The sequence below is a fragment of the Lutjanus erythropterus genome, chromosome 3, assembly GCF_056507025.1.
Source record: "Lutjanus erythropterus isolate fLutEry1 chromosome 3, fLutEry1.hap2, whole genome shotgun sequence".
In the NCBI taxonomy this organism is placed as follows: domain Eukaryota; kingdom Metazoa; phylum Chordata; class Actinopteri; order Lutjaniformes; family Lutjanidae; genus Lutjanus; species Lutjanus erythropterus.
Genome location: NC_139319.1, coordinates 13,937,202 through 13,964,085, shown reverse-complemented (window position 1 = coordinate 13,964,085; position 26,884 = coordinate 13,937,202). Strand labels below are relative to the sequence as shown.

The following is a 26,884-nucleotide window of genomic DNA, read 5'->3' as shown; positions in this document are numbered from 1 at the left end:
TTTCAATAAATTTTGACTTAAGGGACTTCTCAACTCTCTGGAGTTATTGGAAATGTCTGGATCACACGAGTCAAAAACAAACCTTCGCAGCCACCACTGGAATCTAATTCTAGAAATAATCTGAAACTAATAGTATTAGTGTAGCCTAGTCACTGTGCAGACACACAGAATGAATAGACATGCAAATATATATATATATATATATATATATATATATATATATATATATATATATATATATATATATATATATATATATATATACATATAGATTTAGAATTTAAATGCCAACTATATGAATGAAGCATCAAAGGTTTGAACTCTTCAACACAGACCTACTTCTTATGATAAATTGTTAGTGCTAATGCAGTGTGTGTTTACATTTGTGCATCCATATGTCTCTGTGTGTTAAATCTAACTTTACAAGCATGATCTGCACATATCACTAAAAGGAAAGAAAGAGGAGGTATAGGAGCAGCACACATCAGTTGTATGCCATTACTGCTTTGAATTATATATAGGCTACGTTTTTGCATTTGGTGTGCAACCTCACCAAGGCCTTTGGGCACGACTCCGCTGCGGTCTTGGGGGTTGACAACCCAGTAGTAGTACTTCAGTGTGTGCATGATCTGAAGTACAGTGCCCACCCTCCGGATGGTGTTGTAGATGGTCACCGTGCTGATGAATTCTGTTGCCAGGTAAGTGTAGAGTGTCAGCTGCACCTGCAAAAGATAATGCACATATGAAAACACATGTATAAACATGCTTTATAGTTTGGGTGGAAAAAATCCAGTTTTAGTGCGTCGTAGCTTTCTGTTCCTATGAGAAGAATGAGAAGAAAGTGTCGCCCTGTGAGCCCCTCGGCACTGTAGGCAAGCCATTCTTTTTTTAATTGTCACTGAGTCACAGGTGGCAGGAAAACCTTGAACTCCGAGCTGAACTCCTGTACACTGAAAATAAAAAGTAGGGCAGGACCATACAGAGCAACAGAGGGTGGTTATGACTGTGCCAGTCTATAATTTAGTAACCAAAAGGTGTGTGTGCTCTATCTACACATGTACACACAGGTATATCTTTACAAATGTAAGCAAAAGCAAAAAATTGCATTGCTGTGTAATGTGTGTATATGTGTATGTGCGTTCATGTTACCTTGGCGGGGGCGTGGATCCAGATGGCGGGGTTGAACAGAATGTGGTCACACAGCTGCTTGAGCAGCAAGATGCCATTCTGCAAGTTGCTAAGGTATCTGGAAAAGGCCAGCACGATGTCCAGGACGGGCCGCGTCACGTGCACCTTGGAAGACTGGAGCGCAGACAGTGCCACAACGGGAGGTGGAAAAAAGGCGAGGGTGATATGTCAGTGAAAGTCGTGGAGAGAAGAAAGGGGTGAATGGGTTACAACAGAGAACGGGCAGGGAAAGGACACATGCAGAGAAAGATGAGGAGGAGCTCCTCTTCTGCCTAACAAGCACCCCAGCCAGCTGTGACCTCCAAAATACAGCTGAGAGAAAACAAAGTCTGTCTCATATTAAGTGCTGGTGTCGGGGTGTGCCTGTCTTAGTGTGTTTGTGGTGATAAGGGAATCAAGCTCGGCCTTATTACTGCACTGGGTTCATTACGTGCAGCTACTGGTACAGGAGGATGGATCTCTTGTGGATTTCTCTGCCAGCTGAGCCAATTTGTGTTGGTCTCACCTTCTCCAAAGTGTAGCCGATGACGAGAAAGCCTTTGCAGGCCAGGACCTGCTCTTGCATAGCCACTGAGTTCTTCAAGAGCTCCATCACAAAGGATAGCAAAGTGCAGCTGAGAGACGCACAGACAGACAGACGAAGAGAGAGACAGAGAGAGAGAGAGGTGTGAGTTAGACAGTGACAATAATCTACATAAGCTGCTGACAAAGCCCTGACTGTGAAGGGCATATCCTACATGAAATGTGATTGAATGAGGGTGTCGTGTCCCCATTGTGTTAGGAGGACAGATTCTAGTTAGCATCACCTTGAGGGCAGCAGACACAACAACGCTGCAATTTAGAGGCAAGATGGCCTCTCAGCTGTCAAGCTAAGCATTACAACACAAGTTGAAAACATAAAACCAACTGCTTTTAAAAACTTACAGTGCATCTCTTTTTGACAGTGGTATGGCTAAATGGAATTTACAGACTGCGCTGTTACCTGTAAAGCCAGCGGTAATGGACTGAAACTAGAAGACTGCATGAGTTGTCTGTGTAGCGTCCATAAAAGGTACTGAACAGAGCTGCAGCAATTGGTCAAGTAATCAATTAGTCAATCAAAAAACAAATCATTGCCAGCTGTTTTGACAACCAATTAATCGTTTCAGTCATTTTTTAAGAAAAATGTCAAACATTTGCTGGTTCCAGCTTCTAAAATGTGGTAATTTGTAGCTTTTCTTTGTCATTTATGAAAGTAAATTAAGAGACTTTGAGTTTTCAGCTGTTGGTTGGACAATTTGAAGACATCACTTTGGGTTCTGGGGAATAGTGAAGAGCATTTTTCACATTTTTTTGACATTTTATAGATGTGTTAAAAGGATCTGAAGATTAAATGCTAAAGAAAATAATCATTAGTTGCAGCCTTAGTAGTGATATTATAAACTTAATTTTAGCTTAATAAAATAGATTTTAGATCAGTGCATTTTCAATTCATCAACTAATCATTTATCTGAGCACAGAGCTCCTAGACAGCAATCTGAGGGGAAATGGGTCCAATATGACCTTAAAAATAAGGTTAATAATGTCCCATACACCCTGTAATTATCTATTATTTCTATTAAAACATATTTCTCAGTGCACCTCCATAAAGTCTTCAAACTCAAGAGGGATACAGAATAAAATAACAAAAGTCAGCATCAACATAAAAGCAACAGAGGCTAAGATATCCTGACTTCTAGTCTCTATGGGTAAATCTAAAAAGATTCAGACTAGACACTATATTTTACATAATGCAGCTTGATGGCATCTTTTCTTCAACCCTCCCTTGTCTGATAAATGCCTACATCTTTCAAAAACGACACCCCCAATTTGTCATGTGGGTTTGATGGCGTCATTATGACAATAGTTGGGTTATATTCTCAGATGTGCCGAAGCTCCTCTAGAGCCACCAAGGACAACTGACAAGTGTTCTGTAGTCCCCATAACAAGGATACCAGTCTTGATGTGTAAAATTAGTGGAGTATCTCTGATAAATATACTTTACATATGCATATATTAAAATCAGGTTGCTATGATAGCAAAATATTTGTAACACACCGACATCAGGAGTATCACACAATTGTAATACTTCAGCAAAACACACAACTGACCAGATGTGCCCGTTAACAGCCATCAAACTACCAACTAAAATATTTACACTTTGTATGTTATATTGTAACATAATCATCATCCTGATTTGGTGACGGATAACAAAAACTACAAATAGTGTTCCATTTAAGTGTGTGTGTGTTTACCAGACGGAGGTGTCCAGCTCGTGGCTGGAGGGCTGGCAATAATCCAGCTGTGCAAACAGAGGGAAGAGGACCTGCACGCCTCCAATGGAGTGGATGCCACTCTGGACCGAGTGAGTCACCACGGCCTTCACGTCCTGCCAAAAAACGACAAACATTTGCATTTGGTTCAAACATATATTTGCTCTTATAATCACAGTGATGAGCACTGAATTAGATGTGTTGTCATATATTAAAGAAGTTTCTAGAACTTTTTCATGTGGATGTCCAGTCAGTTTTGATGGTAAATGTAGTCACTTGTAATAATCAACCTTAACTTTTTATCCATCTCGATATTTTGGCACTAGTCCTGTGGTACTAAAAGTGCAAAAAAATACATTATAAAAAACTCAATAGCAATGTCTCTTTCCAGAATTCATGACCATGCTGTGAGCAGTTTCATGTAGGAACTATTTTCTTTCTAGTAGAAAATAGAAAGTAGTTCCGGTAGAATCTGCTGCAGAAAAAAAAAGTACTTCCAACATGAAACTGCTCACAACAAGGTTTGTGGATTATGAGTAACCAGGTCATGAGGAAAAATATATATTTTTGACTTTGGGGTGCACTGTCCCTTTAAACATGTTGAAAATGGAGGACAAGGCAAATCTGATATTTTGTTTGGCTGTGTTGTTGTATATTGTGACACAAACAACAAAACTTTTTCCCCTCTATAGGATTGGAATTCTTGAGCATGGCACAGCAAAGCAGAAAATATAGGTCACATATTCATTCATATTTCACACTGTGTGTGTGTGTGTGTGTGTGCGAGTTTGTGTGGAGGAGGGAGCATATGTTTGTGTGGCAGCAAAAGCCTCCCTCACAAAGGAAACAAAGCATTTTCTTTGATGAGAGGGCATGAGAGAAAACTCAATTAGTGCTTGAGAAAAGAAAACTCAACATGAGCGAAGAAACAGCATTGTCTGTGGTGTGTGCAGTGTGTGTGTGTGTGTGTGTGTGTGTGTGTGTGTGTGTGAGTGTGTTTGTGTGGGTGGTGTGTATTTGTGTGTATTTGTAAGCAGCATATGGAAAACTTCCACAAAGTTCACCTCCTACTTCTAACAGGAAAAATGCACAATTACTAGAATGTAGTTCCAAACTAAATTCTCAGTCCCGGAGAAGGCTAATTCCATAATTAGAGCACCAGGACGGCATTTTTCAGCAGCTGCAGCAGTCTGGCAAGCTCAACACATTTGCACCTCTGACCTAATGAGGCTATTAAAATGAAAAGATGCCAACTGGGCCACTTTCATTATCGCAGAGGAAGAAAGAAAGAGTAAAAAGAGGCACATATGGAACAGTGGGAGGGAAGGAGCAGGCATACAGGTGGTGAATGAATTTGTACCGACGTTGCTTTTATGTCGGCGCAGCGTGGTGACTTCAGGTTAATTTCAAAAAAGAAAAAAGAAAAATCCGAGCAATATAAATTCCAACTCCGAGGGGAACAGCTATAGCCTTCTATATAAGCAAAATGTTGCATTAAATTACCTGCAGCATGAGGGCATGAGGTGAGTGGACAAAAATGGAGGCGTTGTCCTTGGGGGAGGACTCAAGGCAGAGCTGGGCATCTGTGGCGCGAGGGTTATAAGCGAAGGCAATACTAGAGGACAGCTTGCCGTCATACAGTAAGGTCTTATGATGCTCCGCAAACAGCAAGTCACTCTCAGCCTTGTACTTGAAGGTGCCCTAAGGACAAGAAAGTAGAAGAAGAGACATTTTAGTGGAAGAGAGCATAATACAGTTCAGGAACAACAAAGTTCAGTTCTGTTTATTTTTTCAACTTACAAGAGACAGACTAACTAACTAGTATCACACATCACAAGTTGCCAAAGATAAGCCAAGTTATGTCTTCAATAAAACATCGTTTGTTTGATGATTTATGTGTCTCTGGTCTCTTGAGTGTGGCTCATCTGAACTAACTTATAAAATGACACTTGTCTGTCGCTGTCTGGTGACAAGATAAAGCGGTGAAATTACTCTAAAAGTAGAACACACTTAAACTGATACTGATTTTTAGATAAGGTTTTGCTGCTGACCCTGTCCACAGCAGTACATTGCTTCACTTCCTACACTGACGCTGCTCCTCCTGCCAAACTAGCGGCGTGTCAGCCTACATCAACTGTAGTTAATACTGATGGCTAAATACTTCATTCAACTCCACTTCAAATTATCCGAACTATCCCTTTAAACAACTGCAAACTTGACAGAGCACCTATTATCAAGTTTGTTCTGTTGTCTCACTTTGTCATTGATGGTATGAAACTATGGCAGAGGAAAATATCCTGGACTGAGCAGGTGAATCAAATGCAAATAATTTATTGTACCATATAATATGACAACTGATCAACACTTTTCATCAGACAATGGAAAGCTTTGTGCTTCAAAATGGTCCACCATAGGATACGTAAAGAACATTTAAGACAAATTTCTTATAGAAAGTATAAGGTAATTTTGATTATTATAATGTGTCATTTGCCTGTGTAAATAGTTATATTTATCTATTGAATGAAAGAGTTGCACAGAAATTGCTTGACAGACATTTGACACTTCCTGACCTGGTAACCTGGACCCAGCTGATAGATAGCCAGGATCTGAGCAGCACTGAGAGCCTCTCCAAACAGGTAAACTGCCCCCATCTGTCCACAGAACACACGGTTGGCATCTGCTGTCTCAGACGATCCCAGGAAACACTTGTCAAACGTCTGCAGAAGGCAGAAGACGATGGGAGAGAGATTTGAGGGACCAAGAAAGGAATAATAAAAAAAACACAGAAATAGACAGTTGAAGATGAAACAAAGGACGTGAGGGACGAAGGGTGGAAGGGAGGAAGGAAATAAGGAATTGAGACAGAAAGGACAGATAAACGAGACCAAAAATAGCCAGAAAGAACAGAGAGAAAAGGCATGTTAACACCAGCTATAAATGGCAACACACAGCCTCAAACTATAAGCATACTGTAGCTAATATGATAATGCTCCATCCTCCTCTGGTCATGGTCAGTGAGGCATCAGCAGCAAGTGTTGAGAAAGATGAGGCTACATCTCAATCAAGCTGCTAATTCGCTTTCTGACATGCTGACACATCTGGAGGATTATACTACACTGTGGAGGCATTTTCATTCCTGACTAAATTTGATTTAAGAGCTTCACATCTGAGCATGACAGAAAGCAATCCTGAGGACTGAGACGGAGTTCATAGGGTGATGCGTGAGAGGTGCAGGGTGTGTATATAAATGTAGTCATTTTCCACTGTACTGTCCATGCTAAAAGACGGAGAGAATGGTTTCACCCCCCCCAAGACCTCTGAGAGTAAAGACTGAGATTAGATATATGTCTGACCAAGGAGGGCAGTGTTTGGTACACACTCCTGTAGCAATATCTGCTTTTGAAATTGATACGTGCACCCACATGCCCAACCCCGATGTCGACGTATACAAGACTGCGGATAAATATAAAATGCTTCATGCGGTATTATTTGTGGTTTGCAAACACACACAGAACACACTCCTCCGTAGAAATGACCAACAGATACAAGGTTTAATGATTTTTACTTCTCCACTATTGCAAAGCGTTCTTGGTATGTTTAAATGAGTGGTGTGCGAGGGCAAGGGGATGAAAAAGGGAGAAAATGTAGGATGTATAAAGTTTCTTTTTTGCACTTTTTTCAGTCATTTGAGTTTGGGAAATATGCTTAGTCGTTAGATGAGAAGATAGATGTCACTTCATGTTAAACATAAAGCTAAGCAGTTTGCTTAGTTTGGCATTAAGATTGGAAACGGGGGAATCAGTAGCCTTGCTCTGTCTAAAAGTAATTGAAATTTGCCTTCTAGCACCTCTAAAAACAATAATTATCACTTACGTTGTTCATTTTATCAATACAAAAACAAAGTGTTAAACAACAAGTTATGGTTTTAACAGAGAATTTTTTTTTTAGCCAGGCGCTGTGGCTTCCCTCGTTTCAAATCTTTAGGCTACTAAACTAACAGCTGCTGGCTGTAGCTCAATAGTTACTGTGCTGTATGTTCTCATCTAATTCTCAGCAAGAAAAGCAAATATGCATAATTTCCAAAATATCAAACTATTCCTTTAACCAATTATTTATGAGAATTTGTTCAAACAGTTGATATAGCGAGTATGCACGTGATGTCACAGCAGTTACACCCACTGAGTGGTAAAAAAAAAATCAAATGAGTAGCAGAGTTAGCATTCAGCTTGACTGTTTTGAAAATATAAAAACACATCTAAAATGGGAAGAGTTGTGCCAGTGACTACACAAAGATTCAACAAAAATCAGAGCAATATTTTAACAAACTGCCAAAAGCTAAAGACAAGGGAAGCAAATGACTCACTCCAATTCACAGACAGATCTGAAATCCATGGATTTGTTGTTGCTATTTTGTGCCAGTTATTTTGGAATTTGTGGTAATATCGCTCCTTAAGTTATATACTATATTGACTAATATAATTCATCTATTAAATATTTATCATTTTTCATTCATATTCTTTGTAACTGAGCTTTTTACACACATTGCATTGTGGATCATTCAGGACATAACTCCAAACATCAACGATGCTGCATGCGAACATGTCTCTCCAGTGATGTGATAAAATAAAAATATCTGTACAGACCTGTCCACAGACAACCAGAATACCCTCTGGTGTCCTCTCCACTTTAGCTCCACCAACAAATTCCACCTTGAAATAACAACCAGTTGCAACCACTTAAGTATCCCTTAAGTATTGCCCCTGTGTCGACATCAGGTACATATAAATGTTAGGAAACCTGTTTCCTGGCTACATGTCAAAAAGCTGCTGTTTGTTTGGTGAGTTATAAGGATCACCGTAGACACACTGCCTTTAATTTAAGATGAAAATTGTTTTGCACCTGGTTTTTCAGTTTCCCCAACTAAAGGCAGCCTGACTGCAGGATATTTTGCCAACCGAGGGGGCGTAAGTGACGTCAGTGCCTACCTTCTATGAATCAAGAACTTGTGCTGCCCCCTAATTGGTGAGTCACAAACAGAAAAAAAGTTTAAAATTGTTGCTACTTACGTCACTAGTGTTGACAAACCAGGCGATGTCTCCAAACGAAGCCAGTTCCCCGTTCACATAGCAGCTAATTTCACTGTTTTTCCAGCGGTTGTAGATGTGAACAAGAGTCACCATGTACCACTGCAACAACACAAAGTAGCACACTATCACAATGGAAATCTGTTGCAGTATATCTGGAGTATCAATCACACACACACACACACACACACACACACACACACACACACACAACAAAAGATCAATAAGTCAGGATGTGTTTCGAATCTTCTTGTCTACTCAATTAACCTGATTCCATCACGTTTCAGGCATCAGTCCCCTCAAGCTACAATCCCACCTACTTAGATTTCTTGTTTTCTCCTCAGCCTTACAACCAGTGAAATAGGTTACCAATGTTACCACAGTGAAATGGGTTATTATAGTTTCCTCCGGACATGAAAGAGCAGGCATTAAAAATAGAGTGAAACATCAACTAAAATGAGTACGGAGTCCTCATGAGGTTTTATTGAGGTAAGGTGGTGCCTCTGTGCCCAGGGGAAGGAGGAGGATGTTTCAAATTGTCCACAGGCGAAGCATCGTTGTGACTGCAGCGGTCTTCAGCGTGTGCTGTGCCTGGAAGGGACTGAGAGTATTGGATAATCCTTCTCTCCCATTGCCCTCATTCCTCCTCCTTCTAGTTTTGCTTCTCCCCAGAGTCAGGTAAGACGTGACAGTTCTTTCTTACAGCGAGGTCTAGATTTATTGTGTGTTTGTGCCAATGTGATTGATTATGTGTGTGCTGACATGTGATTTCTGTGATCTATTTGCAGGATTTGTCTTTTTATGTGTATGAATATCGAGTTTGCCCGGGTTACCAAACCAGTTTGTGTTGCTTTCATACCTTCTGTGGTTTGAAGTCATACTTTACACAGTGCTGGAATCCTTTCCCCTTGGATTTTAATGAGGTCACTATCAAACAGCCGCCCACAAAGTGTGCAGAGTAACCCAGGCCTTTACTAGTGCGGAAGCTGAAAAGAAATAAAGGGAAAACACAAACTCACAGTTTTAGCTTCTGAGTGCACACTTTCAGGCTGACTACATTCAAGGGCAACATGGGTTATAGTGTCCAATATATGAAATAAACACTTTAAACGGGTCTCAAAGGGATTAAGATAGCAAACAATCATTTCTCAACTTCACAGACTCTTCCCATCATCATTCTTCGCCTTGTCCCAGCGAGACGGGCCCCCTGCATGTGATTTAGTGAATTAATCTCTTTTTAGAGGAGCACAGAGCTGAAGAGGAGCTTTTATTACAGATTCTCTCAAGCAGCTCGATGGCCATCCGGCTTGGTTATCATTTTCACTGAAGCCCAAACAGATCCCTGTTGTATAAATTAGATTTCTGACAGAAATTAATTATTGGTTGAAAAGAAGATGATCAGACGCCCTGATTTATCCGCTCCTCAGAGAGGAAGCAAAGGATGAGGGGACAGGAAAGATGGAGCGGGAAGCACGGCTGTTTTTCATCTGTGAGGCTGGAGGCTGCACTTCTGCAGCACTTTTTTGGGATTAAAATGTGTTAAAGATAAGTTTTGGTTACACTGGGGGCATGTACACAAGCATATGTTCACACTTACACAACTTGAAAGAATCTTTTGGATTATTTACTGTGGAGCTGTATGAGATACTCATTGATAGTCATTGTATTACCTACAGTAGATGCCAGTCGGCACGCCCCCATTTGAAGTAGCAGAGAGAGGAACCAGCATAGAAGCTAAGAACTGTTCTGCTGTGGACAGTCAACAAAAAGTATTTTTGTTACTTTAAAAATGTTCACCTAAAAGAATAATCAGTGTCACTTTAATTGTATACACTTACACTGATATAGACCTTTTTGTTTGTCTGTTTGTTTGTTTTTTTAAGTGGCTAAAACACGTTTTGTTGCTGACCCTGTCCACAGTAGCTCATTGCTTAGCTTCTGTGCTGGTGCTCCTCTCTGCTCGACCAAACTCGGGGTGCACCGACTGCCATCTGCTGTAGTAAAATACATAAACTATTGATAAGTACCTCATAGAACTGCACATTAAATAATCTGAATTATCCCTTTAAATTAACTTCACTGGTACAACACTATGTTTCATGTACCTCTCTTTCTATTATACAAGACAAATGTGCACTACTTCCTTTCCTTTCTATTTCTGCATTCTATACAGTATGGTCAAACACAATTAAACATTTAAATGCCAAACAAAGGTCAAAGGTTTAGGTTTACTGGTCATAGAATGGTATTGTTACCTACCAGTACAGGTAAGGCTTGTCTTTGTCTACATTGATGTTGTTGAGAGGATCCATGCGGAGCCATGTGTGAAATGTAAACCCATTCTGGTATGGCCATTTTGCTATAGGAGGCAGAGCTATAGCCTGTCAGGAAGAAAATAACAGAAGAAAAACAGAACATGGCATGAGATGTGCATTCTGGCCAACTGTGGAAATTAAAGGACCCAGTAAGCATGAATAAAACACTTTTGGCTCAGACAATAGGTCTGTCTGAAAGCAGAGAAATTCATGTCATAAGGTCCCTAAAACTGTTTAGGCAAAGAAATATCAAAGCATACAGGCTTCCCAAAGAAAAAATAGGAATGCACTGGTCTAAATAACGTTTCTGCGTGTGTCATGTGCCCTCCAAGGGCTTACTATCTCATTAGCAGGGCAAAACAGGAAGGGGAAAGTACATGTGCACTGCTGGCAAACACAAATGAATACTAATAGAGTTCAGATCAACCAAATCAGACCCAAACATACAAGGCAGACTCATAAAAGCACCATCACCATAGCAGTGGTGGGTTAAATAGAGAAGCCAGCAACCACATACATGCGCTACGTAAAGGGCAAAACACAGAGGAATAGAAGATGATTCAGAAGGTTCATTCATCTTCGGGCCACAAGTGCCAATTTGTCCTTTACTCCCACACAGATAAATCCTGAAGACATTAAACAGATTATGATCTGATTAATTCCAAAGACTTAATTACGGTTTACAATTAATGGATGATCAAAGAGTCATTGTGATGCATTAGAGTATGAGAAAATTATCCTGAAATGAACATGCTGGCATGCCCCATCATACTACTGCAGCAGGAGGACTGCACCTTTCAGTGAATGTGATGAACGATGCAGGCATGAGCAAAACAATGCATTTGTAAAGCTTCAATGACTAATAAAGGTTATTTGGGACTTGAATTAACAATTATACATCTACACAAAGACAACGAAAGGATACCAGTGTGCAGCCTGAGTTGTTATGATACAAACAAATGAGGTTGATGGCTCATGGTCATTTGAGTTGGTCCCCAATAAAATTTGTGTTTTTTGACAAATTAGTAGTGTAACATGAGCGTATACGGCATTGATAAGAGTTAATCATTTTTGACAACCATTTTTTGTTTTTTTTACAGCAAGGTTTTTTTTGTTTATTCTATTATTTGAACACAGATTTGCTGCATTATCAGGGAAAGAAACAGAGTGCCTCCTCCAAGCACATGCTAGTGACTCTTCTGTGTGCTTTCACATACCAGTTTCCAGCAACATACCTAGCAACATCACTGGAAGAGGATGACGCTGGGGTTTTGAATAAACTAATGTGCATGGAAGGTACAACCAAAATACTCAAAGCATGATTTGAATAGTCCAAATCTGAACAGCAGCAGCCACGTGTTCAGTTCAGTCTGACACACTTTCTCCACGCAGACTTACAGTTCTCACACAGTTTCAGTTTCATCAAAAAGCATGCTCTTGGACACAGATACATTTCTAGATACTCTACAACATTTCAGCAGCAGTACAATAGCCTTTGCGGGTTGAGAGGGGTTTGAGTTGTAATAGCAGACTAGAGAATAACTAAGAGAATGTGTAAAGCTTATCAGAGAAAAATTGCATGGGTCAGTGAACGGCTGCCTCACATGAAATCAGCTTAGAAAGCACTTACTATGAAAAGATTCAGGAGAGATCATCATGTAATATCTGAAGTCCTCATTCTCCTTCACATTAATATTTCTTTATAAGATGAAAGAAAATAGGACTTGTCGTAAATTTTGATAGGCAGTTCTGGTAGCTCACCATTTTTTGCACTAATATTTAGTGCAAATATGGATGAAAATCGAGACACATTGTCAGATCCATTGAAATTTTATGCCTCAGAGCTGATCAATTCCTTTTGACTAACAGCAACGTTAAACTCATGCAGCTACACCGGCGGAAACTTGCAACACCAAGGAGTCATAGCAGAGAGAAGAAACGGTCCAAAGCTTGACTTCATTGCACAAAAAAGAAAACAGTGCTCGTTGTAATGTCTGTAATATCATGAAACATCTTTCTGTGAAACATGGGCTTATATTACAGGAATGCCATGTATTGACAGTCTACACACGTGTGTCAGTGCTTACCAACCGAGCAGCACGTCTATTACCAGGAGTAAATATCTTGTTATAATAACATTAGTGATAAGGCAGATTTTTTCTTTGACTACAAAAACATAAATGAAAATGAAAGCTAAACAAATATTCTCTCGTTTAATCCATTTTAGATGAGGACAGACAAATAGGCACACCTGCCTTTTTACCCATAATGGGTAATCTTGCTGCTCACATACTAGAGTTGGGACATGTTTACTGAATTGGCATATTACGATGTCCACATTACATGTCCGTAACTTAGTTGTGTTTAAAAAGAAACTAATAAATGTGACATTGATCTTCTTATTTTCTCTCCAACATGTGAAAAACAGAAATTAGGCAACACCTCTATGGCCACTCTGAGGGGACACACTACCCAAAATACAGAAGGCTTTTAAACCACGATGTTGCGACGGTAGAGGCCTCAGTGGTCGATAATCATCAGGCATCACAATGGACACCCCGCCCTATCATGTACTGCAACAGCAGTCCAACACTAACCTTGAAAATGAATGCCAGTCAGCTCATCTTCTATGTGTTAACACACTTCAAGGGATGTTTTTTTTTTTTCATTGTGCTGTGCAGTGTTGAACATTATGTACAGTAATATACTCACAGCTGCATTTTTCCCCGGGAAGCTGAAGAAGGAGTCAGGGCCATTCCTGTGGGCCATGTACTTCAGAACTGACAGAAGCTTCACTGCATGATGAGGCTGAGAAAAGAAGACGACAAGACCATTTCAGATAACTGATAATGTTGATGTCCAGACTAGGGTTTCCTTAATCAGTCATTTGTAAAATGGCAACATTAACAATCAATTCATCGTTAGGGGAAAAAAATGTTGCTTATACCAAACAATACCAAATGCATTTTATCTTCCTCAGTAAGTTTTATTTCTACAGCAACATATTGCATATTGTTTGACAGCTTTACACCTATGAAACATATAAAGACATAAAGGCCTGTATATTAACACATATATATTGGACAACATGTGAAGCGTGCTTCTAAAAATAATTGTTCAACATCCATTAATCGCTACCTGTAGTCCAAACAGGTGTACATATGTGTACATACAGTATATGACTAACTATATTCCATTACAGTTTGAATTGGTGGTCACACAGTCACTGTGTTTAAAAATTGAAAACTTGAATTATTTTATTTGTTTTTGTTTTATTTGGTCTAAAAATCATAGAAGTCAGGCACTTCCCACAGACAGATAAAAAAAAACAGACTTTTGTCATGGAAATATACATATGGTCAAGACGGTCATCACATTATGCTTCCTGCATCAAAAGACTCAACGTCTAACGTAAAGAAGCAGTGTGAGGTAACTTTAAGTTCTTTTTTGACAAGTTAATGAAGGTCTAACATTAAGGACAGAGGGTGTTGTACACTGTACAACTCTGTAAAGCTCCCTGGTGCGATTGCCATATATTATTTTGAACTATATAACAGTAAAATTTGATTTAACTTGTTTGTTAGTTTGGCTAACTAGCTGGTTAATCACAGGTAGCTAAGCTGAACTGCCAATATGTATCACTAACCTGACAAAAATAGAATCCATTTATTCAACACATGAATACATTTATGTATTCTTTGGACATGTGCGACATGGATTAGCTGCTCCAACGTTACTGTTTTTGGCCATTATTATTCAGTAGCACTGTGTACAGGTATCTCTCCACTGAGGTCATTCCCAAAAGCAAATGTGAGCTACATTCAGGATGACCCAGTGGTCTGAGCAAGCAAAATCTGAAGTATTCTATAAGTATTTACAATAAATAACTTGACTAATCTAATGTAATCTATTTATTGCTTTACTGATTATTGTTTTGCTACTGTTGATTCTACGCATCGACTGTCTGCAGGCTTTGTTTGTATCTGCATATTTTTCACAGCTTTTATCATTTTTGTATTTTATAAAGCTTTTAATCTTGATGTTTGTGCTTTCAGCTATTACCTGCCCAGGGACTACAGATGAAAATTTGTCTTTCTGGCTAACTCTGGCATATTTTAAAAAATCTTATTGTTATGCCCCGTACCTGTCAAAATAAAGTAATACAATTAACTAACTGAATATGCAACACATTGTATTTCAGGGCATGTATTCATTAATCTGTGGTGGAATATGATTTAAAAGTAACCCTCCCAACACTGCTTACAGTTCATGCATGCAGCCACAAATAACTAAAAGCGAGTACAGCTTTGGTTCTGCTTGTTCTAAATTTACCTCTCAGACTTATCAGACTCTGACATCCACAGAGATTTACTCAGCAGCACACTGAAAATTCACTATCTTCATTTGCTCCATAATACACTGATTATTGTTGTGCACTGCAAAGTACACCCCTCAGATTCACATATCGGAGCTGAATCAGTGTTTGTGACATACGTTTCTACACATTTTTATTAGTTTGGTTATGAATTTTGTAGTTAATAATGTTCAGTCCTGAAGCACTTGATAGTTAAAAGTTCTGCACTCAGCCTATCCGCCCTGTCTCCCCGGATATTTCGCAAAAATGTAATGAATAGAGGAGCAGCGGCAAGAGTTGTTTGAAAAAGGGAGAGTGAGGTGAAATTTAGAAGCATAAAAGCAACTTGCCCTATTTCCTTGACAACTTCATTAGTGTCAGTGATCAATGGGTTACGCAGCTTCTCTTCCTCGCTTCATCTGTCTCCCCTTGTGTGCCACTGGTTCTGCCTGGATGAGCTGTAGTATCCTGTCTTCTCTACACGTATCATACATCTTAAGTTCACTGCGGCTATTCCCTCATAGCCACATGCAGCTCAGGCAGTCTATTTTAGAAAACTAATGTTCCCAAGCTAAGTCTTCTGGCTCACACCGTTTTGATGTTGTAGTTATTATAGACTGGAAAATATAACCTAAATTCAAAACGTGTGTAATCTCGTAAACCACCTAATATCAATAATGAACAGCGGCTCTGGATCCAAGACCACTGTGGAGTGGTAGTCTGGTTTCGCATGATTTATCTTGTCTATGTGACGAGAGCGTTGGCCTGTGGGACGGCAGTAGTTGAAGTGTTGCGGACACATTCCTCATGCAGGTCCCAGACAACCAAGACAGATCACCGTGGCATGACTCTGACTCACCCACTGGCCTTTCTCCCCCTGCAGCTTGCTAAAGAAAAGCTTCAGCTCTTTTACTGTGATGCTGTAGCTGGCCAGCACGCCCAACATGTCCACCAGTAGGTCTGCAAGACACACACACACAAACACACACATACACATAAGGCCAGAGGTTAAACACAGAAACATATAGAGGTGAAACATGGCATGTTACAGCAGAAAGACTGACAAAACAGAAAAATCTACTCCAAAAGTGAGAGGAAGCTCCACATGACTGCAGTTTGCTTTAAAAAAATGAAAGGATATAATCATTCATGAGGTGGTTCCTGATTTTATTTCACAGTTCTTTTTTAATAAATTTCACAATTTACATAAATTAGCAAAAAGAACACCGTTTCCCACACACAACGAACATCCCCCACCCCCTGCTGTCACTTTGTAAGTCAAACTTGCTCCACTTTATAGAGGAAGGCACAACATAAGAAGGTTTGGATGAATTTTAACTCTCAAAGACTTTAGAGAGAGCTTCAGGTTGGGAAAGAGCCAGTATGTGTGAATCAATGTTGCATCTGCAGATTTGCATCCATCACATATAGGGTTAATTTGTGGGTTTATTTTAGCTAGTTTTGATTTAGAGAGTTGTACCTTATGTACCATTGAAGCAGGGTGTGTTGAGCACACATGGAAGAATCGAAATCTTAGTCCAAATTCCTTTATCGATTGTTCTTTGCAGGTCTTGCTCCCATGTGGTTGCAATTCCAGACAAGGCAGGCTAAATTAAAGATTAGCCCAAGTATAAATGAAATTGCACCCTTGTTTTTTGTATCAGAAGACGTGATGGTATGAATCATTTTGTTAGAAGGTTTATTGGTTAACTGAGGAATAGCACCTTTGGTAAATCACTGGGTATATTCAATTTCTTTGACCACTTTCAAAAGAGACAAATTTGTTTTATATAAAGTGGTCATAGAAACATTTCAGCTCCTTCCAATGCCACACGCCGAATGCTGTGTCCTGTATTGAAGGTGGGAAAAGGTGGTTGAATGCCACTGGGCTTGAAAGGCACAGATCTTGTAAGTTAAATGTTTTCTGAATTGTGAGTAGAGAGAGTCTGTGTGACTACAGGATTAGTACTAAGCATGTAAAGGCACTGATGTGCTGCTTAGAGCTAGTAAGGAAACAAAAACACAGATGCGTGTGTCCAATTTTACCCAGGTAGGACAACTTTTATCTACATGGTGATGTCTGCTGTGCAAATTGCCCAGTGATAAAATCGGAAATTTGGAAGGGTCATACCCCTGTCATGTTTTGCTCTCTGTAGGTATTTTTTACACAAATGTGATTGATTGCCATTCCAAATATATGAGTCTATTACTGAAGGTTTTTTTTTTAATAAGTACAGGTGACAAATAGAAGTCAACAATAGAATAGGTACAACTATTCTGGGAGTATTATTTTGTATTACTAGATTTCCAAAGTTTTGTTTAAAAAAGTAAAGATCCTTGGTTAATGTAACTCCAAGATAAGTGATGTTGTCCATAAATAAAGTAACCGAAAAGTAAGTAAAAAGTAACCTGATATTCACAGGGGGTGAAGTATCCAGATTAAATGGGAACAATTCACTTTTTCGAAAAGCTTAATTTATTACCCGAGATCTCAACCATACTGTAACAGATTAAGGATTAAAGGGACAGTTTTGCTTGTGTTATAATTTTAAAAAAGATCCATTATTATCTTTATTGGCATTTTGATAATCTCAGTATTACAGTGAGGCCATATCTACCAGAAACTAAGCAGCTAAGACGAATTCAAAAGAAAAGCAGGGTGAGCAAGGCCCAAGTTGAAAAAACGGGAGACTTAAAATAGAGAGGACACTCTGGGAGTCCCAGCTACTGTGCAGCTTCTTTCATTAGTTATTACTGACTAATGATGAGGCATAGCATGACAGATCTACGACTACTGTGCACATACACTATGCTTGGTTTAATCCTCCAAATATAAGGATGAGTGGCAGTTACACGTGGCAGGTCTTTTTCCACAGAAATATTAAAGCTCAGCTGGTTCTGACCTGCAAAATCCCTTATTTAGGAATTAAAGATGTCTGAAAATGTACTGTACACTAAATGCAACAAATAGGATGAAGTCATTGAGATTATAAAGTAAAATATGAGGGATTTAATCTGTAAATGGGAATCTATTAAGAAAATCATACTTCACAAACAAACAAGGATCTGCAATGTAGTGTATATCACTATAACCATTTCTTTCAGCTGCCTAGTTACTGCTGGGCGATATCACCCCTGCTTGACTGCACAAAAGCTCCAGGCCAGCGCTGTGCTCGCTGGTAAAAGTTCACTGAGCCGAACACTGTAGGATTAATTCGTACTAATTTGCAGATGGGCAACAGACTAGACTGAGATGCGGGGGAGAGGCTGTACAGGATGATTGTGTCTGCTTTCACTGCAGTTTATCACAGTGTGTGCAACAACAATGGAGGATGAAAATGTGAGGTTCCTGTACACAAGAAGGGCAGATAGAAAGGTTAAGAACTGTTTTTTTTTTATTTGTGATACTCCTCTGATTCCTGAAGTTGGAGTAGCTCCCTCTCCACACAGAGGTGAAAGAAAAAAGGCTGAGCAACAAAACACCTCTTCTGAGGGTGGTGAGGATTCAGTGTCTCGGTCAAACACAGGCTTAAAGCTGGATAGTATTTTTTACTTACACAAACCAGCTGCCTTTAACATTTCAAAAACTAAATTAAAATAATTAGCTTGAGATGAGTTTGATTATAGTGAGGTAGGGATTGGTGACTAGATGAATATATTGGCTGTAGGTGATTACCCATCACCAGTTAGATTTTTTGGGCTATTTTTGTCATCTTATTTTGCTAATTTAATCGTCTGTCTGAGGAAGAAGAGGGAGAACCATTGCACAGTGAAAAATTCTCATCCCGTGGAAGAACAAGCTAGAGGAAAATAGCCTATAGAGACGGAATATTTTCAAGTCAAACGCAGCAAATTAAGGATTTACTTCAACCAAACTGGTGTTGCCGATTGTCGGAAAAGTGGAAAGGCCAAGACTGTTGTGGTGAGTTTTATTTTGATTCGAGTTTGAATGAATTGTGTTTAACGATGAGTTAACAAGTAAATTAAGATAGTCTCACGCCTCCTACAAAGTAACATTTCAGCAGTCTTATACATTTATTCCAAGCCACACGGTGTGACATCGATCTAATAAATTTATGTTTGTCATAGTAATTGTAATAATTATGGTAGTCTACAAGTCAATACATAAGAAAATGTCATCAACACGCGTCATCCATCTGAACCACTGCAGCAGTACACAATGAAGGCATGGAAGCATTGAGCTCTTGCAATAGTGTTATTTATGCGTATGGAAAAAAATCCAAAGAAGAAGAAGAAGAGAATGTAGACCCGGTTGTTGACGGGGGAAAAGAGGCCAACTTGGGATGCCAAATTTGCAAAGAAAACCTAAGATAACGTTATGTATTGGTAGAATGCTAAGTATGCTAAAATAGCTAACATAAACATACGTTTGTGCATTCATATTGCTTGGTTAGTAGACATAGGTTGTGGCAACGGTCACATTGTGAGATGGTTATAGCAAACTTCTGACACTGTCTGACTTTTGTCGCAAGACAGTGGGAATACCGTCTTTGAATTTCTCACATAGTGCATAGTGCGTAGGACCACGGTTTGGGAGTCCAGAGACCAAAGATATCACCACATTTCTTTCAAATTGGTCATCTTTAAAATAAAGAAAAAATAAAATAAAAATAAAGAAACTTGGTATTCAGCTGTGTTATTATATCTATTTAAGAAAACAGGCATAAGAATATTTATTTTCTTGATATTTTGAGAGTTTATTTTGTTTATTTATTACATGTAGTGTATGTGATGTAGCAAACTTGCCGCTCACACATCTCCTAGCTGAAACTGGAACACAGACACTCAAATATATCAGCAGTCACCGCTTGTTGGGCTGATGATGACGATGCCGCCAACATATTGCCCAACTTTATGGTGTGGAAACGTAATAGAAAATGCTGGGTCCTACGCTAAAATGGAAAGAAAATAAAGAGATTTTTTCCACGAGGTGTTCCTCTTAGTACCTGCAATCATGCTGTCAGTGGTGGATATACGCTGGAGCACAAGCTGGATGAGCCCCACTTCAGTGCACGCCTGCAGGTTGCGGACGCTCTTCTTGAGGATGGCGGTAAAGATGCTCCAGACCTCGGCCTGACAGGTGGGCTCACACTTGTCCAACAGCTCAACCATGCACACGATGCTCTCAGGTTCCTGGATGATGAAGTTCATCTCCAGGTCGAACTGGCCGCCAACCAGCTGGAGGAAAAATACAAAGACAGAGGTGAGGTTGAGAGTAGGGGCAAAGGAGACAAGAAAAAGGAAGCACTTTAATGAATTCCTCTTATATCACCATAGCCAAGAGGTTTGAAAAAGGCATACATACAGTATATATGCACATTACTATGTGGCTGCAGACTCTAAACAGATGATTAATCATGCAGTAGAGACGCTGCTAGCCAAGTGGATTAAAGGTCAGGGGAGAAACACGGGTCTTTGTCAGTCTGTGTCTGTTTGTCTGACAACTGATTCAACTGTTTACAGCTACAGCCTTGAGACACTGATGAACCCAGAGCAAAAAAATATCAAACAAGAAGCCATGTCAGTGAAACTAACTGAGACATTCAGCCAGACAAAAACAGTGAGAAGTGTATTTAGAGGTCTTTTGTTCCTGTAGGAGGCCCAGGAATACTAACAGCATCTGACACAGCCTGGCAGACACAGGCCTGGGTTGAAATTAATGCTAACTTATGACATACAAGAGAATACACACAGAGTATGGTGATGTGAACCTCACCCTAACATTTATATTAAAAAAGCAGTGGCTCTTAATGTGCATAATTTTAAAGACAGTGTTTTCAGTACATTATTTAGATTGAGTAACGTGTTTCAGTGTGTGTTGGAAGAACAGAATTAATATTTTTCCTACACAGCCTGTCTTTTGAACGAAAAACAAAAAAATCACTAATGACAAGAAGAAAGAAAGTGAATCATCCTTAGCAGTGATCTCCAGTTAAAGCCTGCTCAGGAGCTAGAGAGGTAGGACGCTTGTCTTATTGCACTAGAGGAGTAATGTTCTTTGCTTGTGGAAATAAATTGTATGAGCCATAAATGTCATAATTTGTCATTTCTTAATAGTTGTGATGACGTTTTTATTATTGAACCCTGCCTAATAGAAAAAGATAAGGAAAATAACAATGCTGAAGTCAAATTAATATCATGAGTAAGGCTGTCATGTTTGGGATCGAGGAGGTGTGACTGGACAAAAAAAATGAACGTGCGATAGTCGTACTGAGCCATTAGACGGGCTGTATGTGAAAACAATATGATTCGGTGCGGGGAATGGAAACTGTCCCATTAAAATGAGTGAGGTCGGATTAACTCCGTGTGTGTGTGTGTTGAGTACAAGATAGGGAAGGAGGGGAAACAGGGGTAACGCTGCTGTCACAACATCCTTAAAGACGGGGGATGAAGCGACGATAACACTGACACACACCTCACCTATTGTCCCTTTAACCTCCTCTCACAGATCTCTATTTATTTTTCATGTCAAGTATGAACATTACAACAATGATGCTATCCATAACCATCTCATACACGAGATCTTTTTTATTTATCCATTATTCATACAATATTGATTTTTAAGTTTAAATACAAAATATATATGTCAGATACTTGCATATTCTACAATAATATTCACAATTACTACAAATACAAAAAATGTACAATGCAAAACTGTATTAAGAAATATTTAGCTGTTGTATATGAGAGAAAATCCCTGCTCACCATCCCATCTTTTAATTCAAGCACATTCTGAATTAATCCGACAACTATTTTTAATTAAATGACTGACCATAAATTTAACAAAAATTCTGAAAAATGATGATTACAACTAAGCCCAATATGGTGTTTGAGGCTCTGAGAGGTTTGTTTCTTGTTTTTTTTTTGGTTTGTTTTTTTTACATTTGTCATGTTTTAGTCAGCAGGAAATAAAACCTTTACTTTGATTTGAGATTAATTAAAAGGGGTGGTTCGCCCACATTGCAAAAAAAAAAAAAAAAACACGTTTTCTCCCCGGACTGTACTGGTAGAGAGTTTTGCTTTTACAAGAAATATCTGAGATTGTTGCAGCACCTTCAGAACAATGGAGTCAAGTTTTTGTTTTTTTCTGACAGCATTTACAACTACATGCAAAACATTTAACAGGTGTTTCCAAAGCCAGTGGTACTCTGGATCTACTTTCTATCAAATAAGTCTGGTCTGTTGAATAGCCAAAGAAACGTTTTGCTGCTGAGGTTTCAATGCTATGAACACCACCAACAAAATTACCCAATAGAAATACCACTCTCTCAAACCGAGGACAGTATCTGGATGGATGATCACAATAGAAGTGAGAAAATATGCTTTTTTTGTAATTTGAAAAACCCAGCTCTTTAATAAAGTCAGAGTTTTGAAGGTGAAGGCTGGAGTTAAAGCTAATTTGTGGCAGTGAATGATCTAGTGCTGGTGGACAGTTTTATTATAAGAGATGTCAGGACTCACAGAGTGTTTTTCTGAAAAATTCAGAATCAATACATTTGGAGACATATAGATACATTAATTTGCCCGTTGCTTTAAAATGCATTTTTTGATCTTTTCTTTCTTTTCTTTCTCTTCCCTTTCTCCTGACTTGATGTTTTGTTTTGACATTTGACGTCATTATATGTATGTACACCCTATGTAACTGAAATTGAATTGAAAAACTAAAAAAAATTTTTTTAAAATACATCTACAATAACCAAATTATATGATAAAAATGCAGTACACAGTATAACAAAAAGTTTGATTTAGATGGTCAAACAAATACCAAACCAACTTTTAGCAGAAAATTAACAAAAAAATTTCAGGCGAAATATCCACTAGCCCTATCAGACAGACTGTCAACTTGTTACACTCAGTTTCCATCTCCAGTCTGAAATGGACTTTAACTGATTTCTGTGCAGAAGGGGGATTTGATTTTCCCCAACCAATCACTAGAAACTAACTGCCTGACACTGATACGCAGCCACGGCAACATACTGGTTTTAAGAGTGAAATGGAGCAAAGTAAAATCAAACTACAGTGTTGGTGATATTGAGAAGACATGCAGCTTTGTTGTTATTATCTCTCCTTGGTACTGGCACACAGCTTGACATTGGTGTTAGTCCCACCCATAGCATTGATTGTTTAATTGTTAGTCTCCCCGTGGTGCTAATTGCATTGACTGCTTTTTCAAAACACAGTTTCATGTCATTATGCCAGACAAATCAGTCAACTTTGTGAACTGGATGGATTCAAAGGTCTGGAGCCAGGCAATCAGTAGCCACCTGTTAACACAATGAGCCAGTTTTGAAATAAAACACTCAATTAATACCCTACTGGCAACTTTTCATCTTCCCTTTTTTGTCCATTAGCAAGTCACTGACAAATCACACAGCCTTCTACATCGTAAAAAAATGTATTAACTTCGGGGTGTAGATGCCTCCGACTGCAGCCAGGTCTGCCAGTAATGGATGTTGGGTGCCATTTTGCCTCAGTAAAGGTTGATTTATGAGCCTGACACTGTGTGTGAGTCATCCATCCATCAGAGTCAGTTGACAGAGGGGACGGAGAACAAATATGAGGACTGAGTGCCACACTACAGTGACATACACCTGGCACACGTGCAAGGCTAATGGGGCTGACTCTGGACCTGATTTGTCACTCCCTGCAACCAGAAAGGTTTTAGATGCATGACCTTGCTCACTCTACTCTACTGCTCTAGTCACCTGTCAATGCTAAAAGGATGAGATTCTGTTGAAGGCATAATGTAATTAGTTGCTGCTTTTAAAATAAAGGAAAAACACAAAATTTTGTTGGTTACACATTTTCACCTTTGATGATTTATCACATTTTGCTTTTTATTTGATTTATTCTAAACTAAATACTTACTACTGGGTTTTTTGACTGTTGATCAGACAAAAGAATCAACTGGAGGAAATCTGTATTTATACAATAAACTAAAACATGACAAATAGATTGACAATAAAACTAATTATTTGTTGAAACCCAAACAATGACTCACAACACTGCAGTGCGAGGTGAAAAAAAACAACTCTTTTTAATACGCAATTTTGACGTCAAGTGGGAAAGACTGATAGTCAAGCTGAATGAGTGGAGGAATTTACAAACAATAATAGAACTATGGCTGTAATCTGCTGGCGTGTGTGTTATTTAATGACTGAAAGACAAATCAAAGACCTGTGAAGTCTGGCGTTATCTGTCATTACAGAATGTTTTGGTTCGTTTAAATCAGCTGGGATTTTAAAAATCTGTGTGAAGAGCATTTTAGTCTGTAATTCACAAGACCGGTCTGAAAACTCTGCTTCTAAAGAGTGCATTTGGAGAGGCTGTTAATGATTTGTCTTTGCTGGGCCAACAACTGTATTATCCGAACATTCAAATACAGGAAGCAAGCCACAGTGCGGAGGTGGATGTTTCACCTTGTCTAAAAAGGTCAAATCCAGAGAGCAAAGACCCCAATCTGTGAGCACACATGCTAGAGTTTCTTCACTTGTGTATGTTAAGATAGAAATGCGTCTGTGGAAATAAAAAAAATTCAAATGTACTTCATCTCAGGCAGCAGTCTGTCCAAACCTGGCCACCTTTAACACCTGTGCCAGTTCAGTCAGAATACAAGTGTACTACTAGTAAGAAACCTCACAGCAGGTGGTTATCTCTGCTTTTACTAGTTAAGAAATACAGAAATAAACATTTAGTATACTTTACATACTAGACAGATTGTATTATGCCATGCCACCATTAATCAATTGTGATACTTTGAACGCTGATGTAAATTAAAAACTGCAATTTCCTATAACTGAGTGAGAACATTTAATGTGTTTATTGGTGCATGGCAAAGAGGTTTACAATATTTCAATTTCTTAAATCATCCAATTCAATCATTTACATTGCCCTATTTCAGGAACAGGTGTGAAAGGTTGCCAGCTCCAGCCTCAGCTCCAGCCAAGGAGAGCTCTGCGGCTGAGGCTGCCATAAAGCCAGTGTCTATATGGCAGCTAGACACCAGATCCCTGGCTGGGTAACCTAGCCTGGCTGTTCTCCCCCGAGGCCTGCCTGAATTAATCATGGCTGAGCAGCCGAGCAGCCACTGGGCCGTAACACAAAGCACAAACAGGCTTCTATGGTCTCCATGGAGAATAACATTAGGGGATGGCAGGGCTAAGTGGTACGCCAAAACAAGAATTTATATGTATTGCCTGAGCTAAGCTTGTATTTCAGTTTACTTGATATTCAGACCAGTGGTGTCGTTAAGATTCTTGGAAAGCTGAGATTAGAAATTCAGTGACAGCAGTGACAATGTCTGACATGAGGTTAAGATTTCTCTCACATGTAAACAACCTAATTAGAACAAAAAGCAGAGACAGAGGCTAATTTAAGCACTGGCCCCACGGGCAACCAAGTCCCCAATGTTGGAGGCCAGGGAACATTTTTGGTGGCCTGAATGTAAACTGTAAAAACAATACAGAAAAGGCAACTTAACACAGCCTTCTTAAAGTGTGACACTTGTATTGTTGTATAAAAATGAGCTAGACTTCTTAACTTGTAAAGGAAACTGATAACACAAAGCACATATTCAAGCCACTTACACTTATGCTTCCATTCACTTTTTCATTTCTGTTGCCACTTTTTCATAGTGTGTTTCTGGTTCTTCTGTAAGAATCATATTAGGAGGCTTAGCAAACCCACAATTAAGTAGTCCTAATATATCTGTAACTCCCCACTGACAAGCACTATTTGCTGTTTTCGTAGAATATTGAACTAAAAGCCATGAAGGAAATGGGACATGGAGTATCTGGTGGCCAATGAACAACTTTTGTAGCCACAGGCCATTGGCTGCAATATGGAGCACTGAAATAAAATTGTTGTCATGATCAGTAGTTTCCACCTTTTTTATGCGCATTTTTGAAATTAAGACGAGGTGGAAAAGTTGTCATCTTGAAAAAGAGAAAAGCAAAGCCTAATGGAAACTCTTTTCAAATAGACCTTGATGTTGCTGTTCATGTGTCTGGTTATTCTGCTGTGGACAGAGCTTTCATGTCTTTCTGCCACTCATTGTTTAATACCTCCATTCAATAACAAACTCCCAAAGATTAAGAATAAAAAGAGAGCAGGTATGGAGGGTGAATGCAACCACTATGTCCACATCTTAAATCAATGCAGGGGCCTTTGTTGCACGTCAGCCCCTCTCTTTTGCCCTTACCACTGATAAAAGACATCACAGGGTACACATGCTTAAACCCTGGCCAACAATTTAATGGAATAAAAGCATGTATTTGTATAAAGATTGAGTGTAATTGCAAATCATTTCCTCTCTTACTACAAACCATAGCGACCACACAATTTGGCAGTGAGCAAAAAAATGAGACTGAGAATAGAACAAGTAAAGGTTTACTAAAGGAGCAGAGCTATTTGAGGTCTGAGCTAAATAAAAACTTCTAAATCATTACAGACAGCCGTGTGATGCTGTAGATGAGAGAAAACAACAAATGATGGCCATTTTGTACCATAGGGGAGGAAATTACCCGGCTAAAAGTAAGAGGCAGAAACACTGATGCTGCCAAGCCACGGCTGCAGGGTGATGAGACCCTTGATCCATTGTGTACAGTGTGTGTGCATGTGTGTGTGTGTGTG

The 26,884-nt window shown here is 39.2% G+C and overlaps 1 protein-coding gene across 2 annotated transcripts in view; it reads right to left on the bottom strand.

Moving 5' to 3' along the window:
- lrba (LPS-responsive vesicle trafficking, beach and anchor containing) overlaps positions 1-26,884 on the bottom strand; it is a 272,740-nt gene that overhangs the window by 217,615 nt on the left and 28,241 nt on the right. For both annotated transcript variants that reach the window (XM_084715125.1, XM_084715126.1), the window contains exons 2-13: positions 20,200-20,431; positions 16,092-16,192; positions 13,591-13,686; positions 10,823-10,944; positions 9,423-9,549; positions 8,546-8,665; positions 6,050-6,196; positions 4,983-5,180; positions 3,462-3,595; positions 1,694-1,802; positions 1,150-1,302; positions 554-722 (exon numbers count right to left, since the gene is read on the bottom strand). In XM_084715125.1, the coding sequence (XP_084571251.1) occupies positions 554-722; positions 1,150-1,302; positions 1,694-1,802; positions 3,462-3,595; positions 4,983-5,180; positions 6,050-6,196; positions 8,546-8,665; positions 9,423-9,549; positions 10,823-10,944; positions 13,591-13,686; positions 16,092-16,192; positions 20,200-20,431 (1,708 nt within the window). The remainder of the gene's footprint in view (positions 1-553; positions 723-1,149; positions 1,303-1,693; positions 1,803-3,461; positions 3,596-4,982; positions 5,181-6,049; positions 6,197-8,545; positions 8,666-9,422; positions 9,550-10,822; positions 10,945-13,590; positions 13,687-16,091; positions 16,193-20,199; positions 20,432-26,884) is intronic.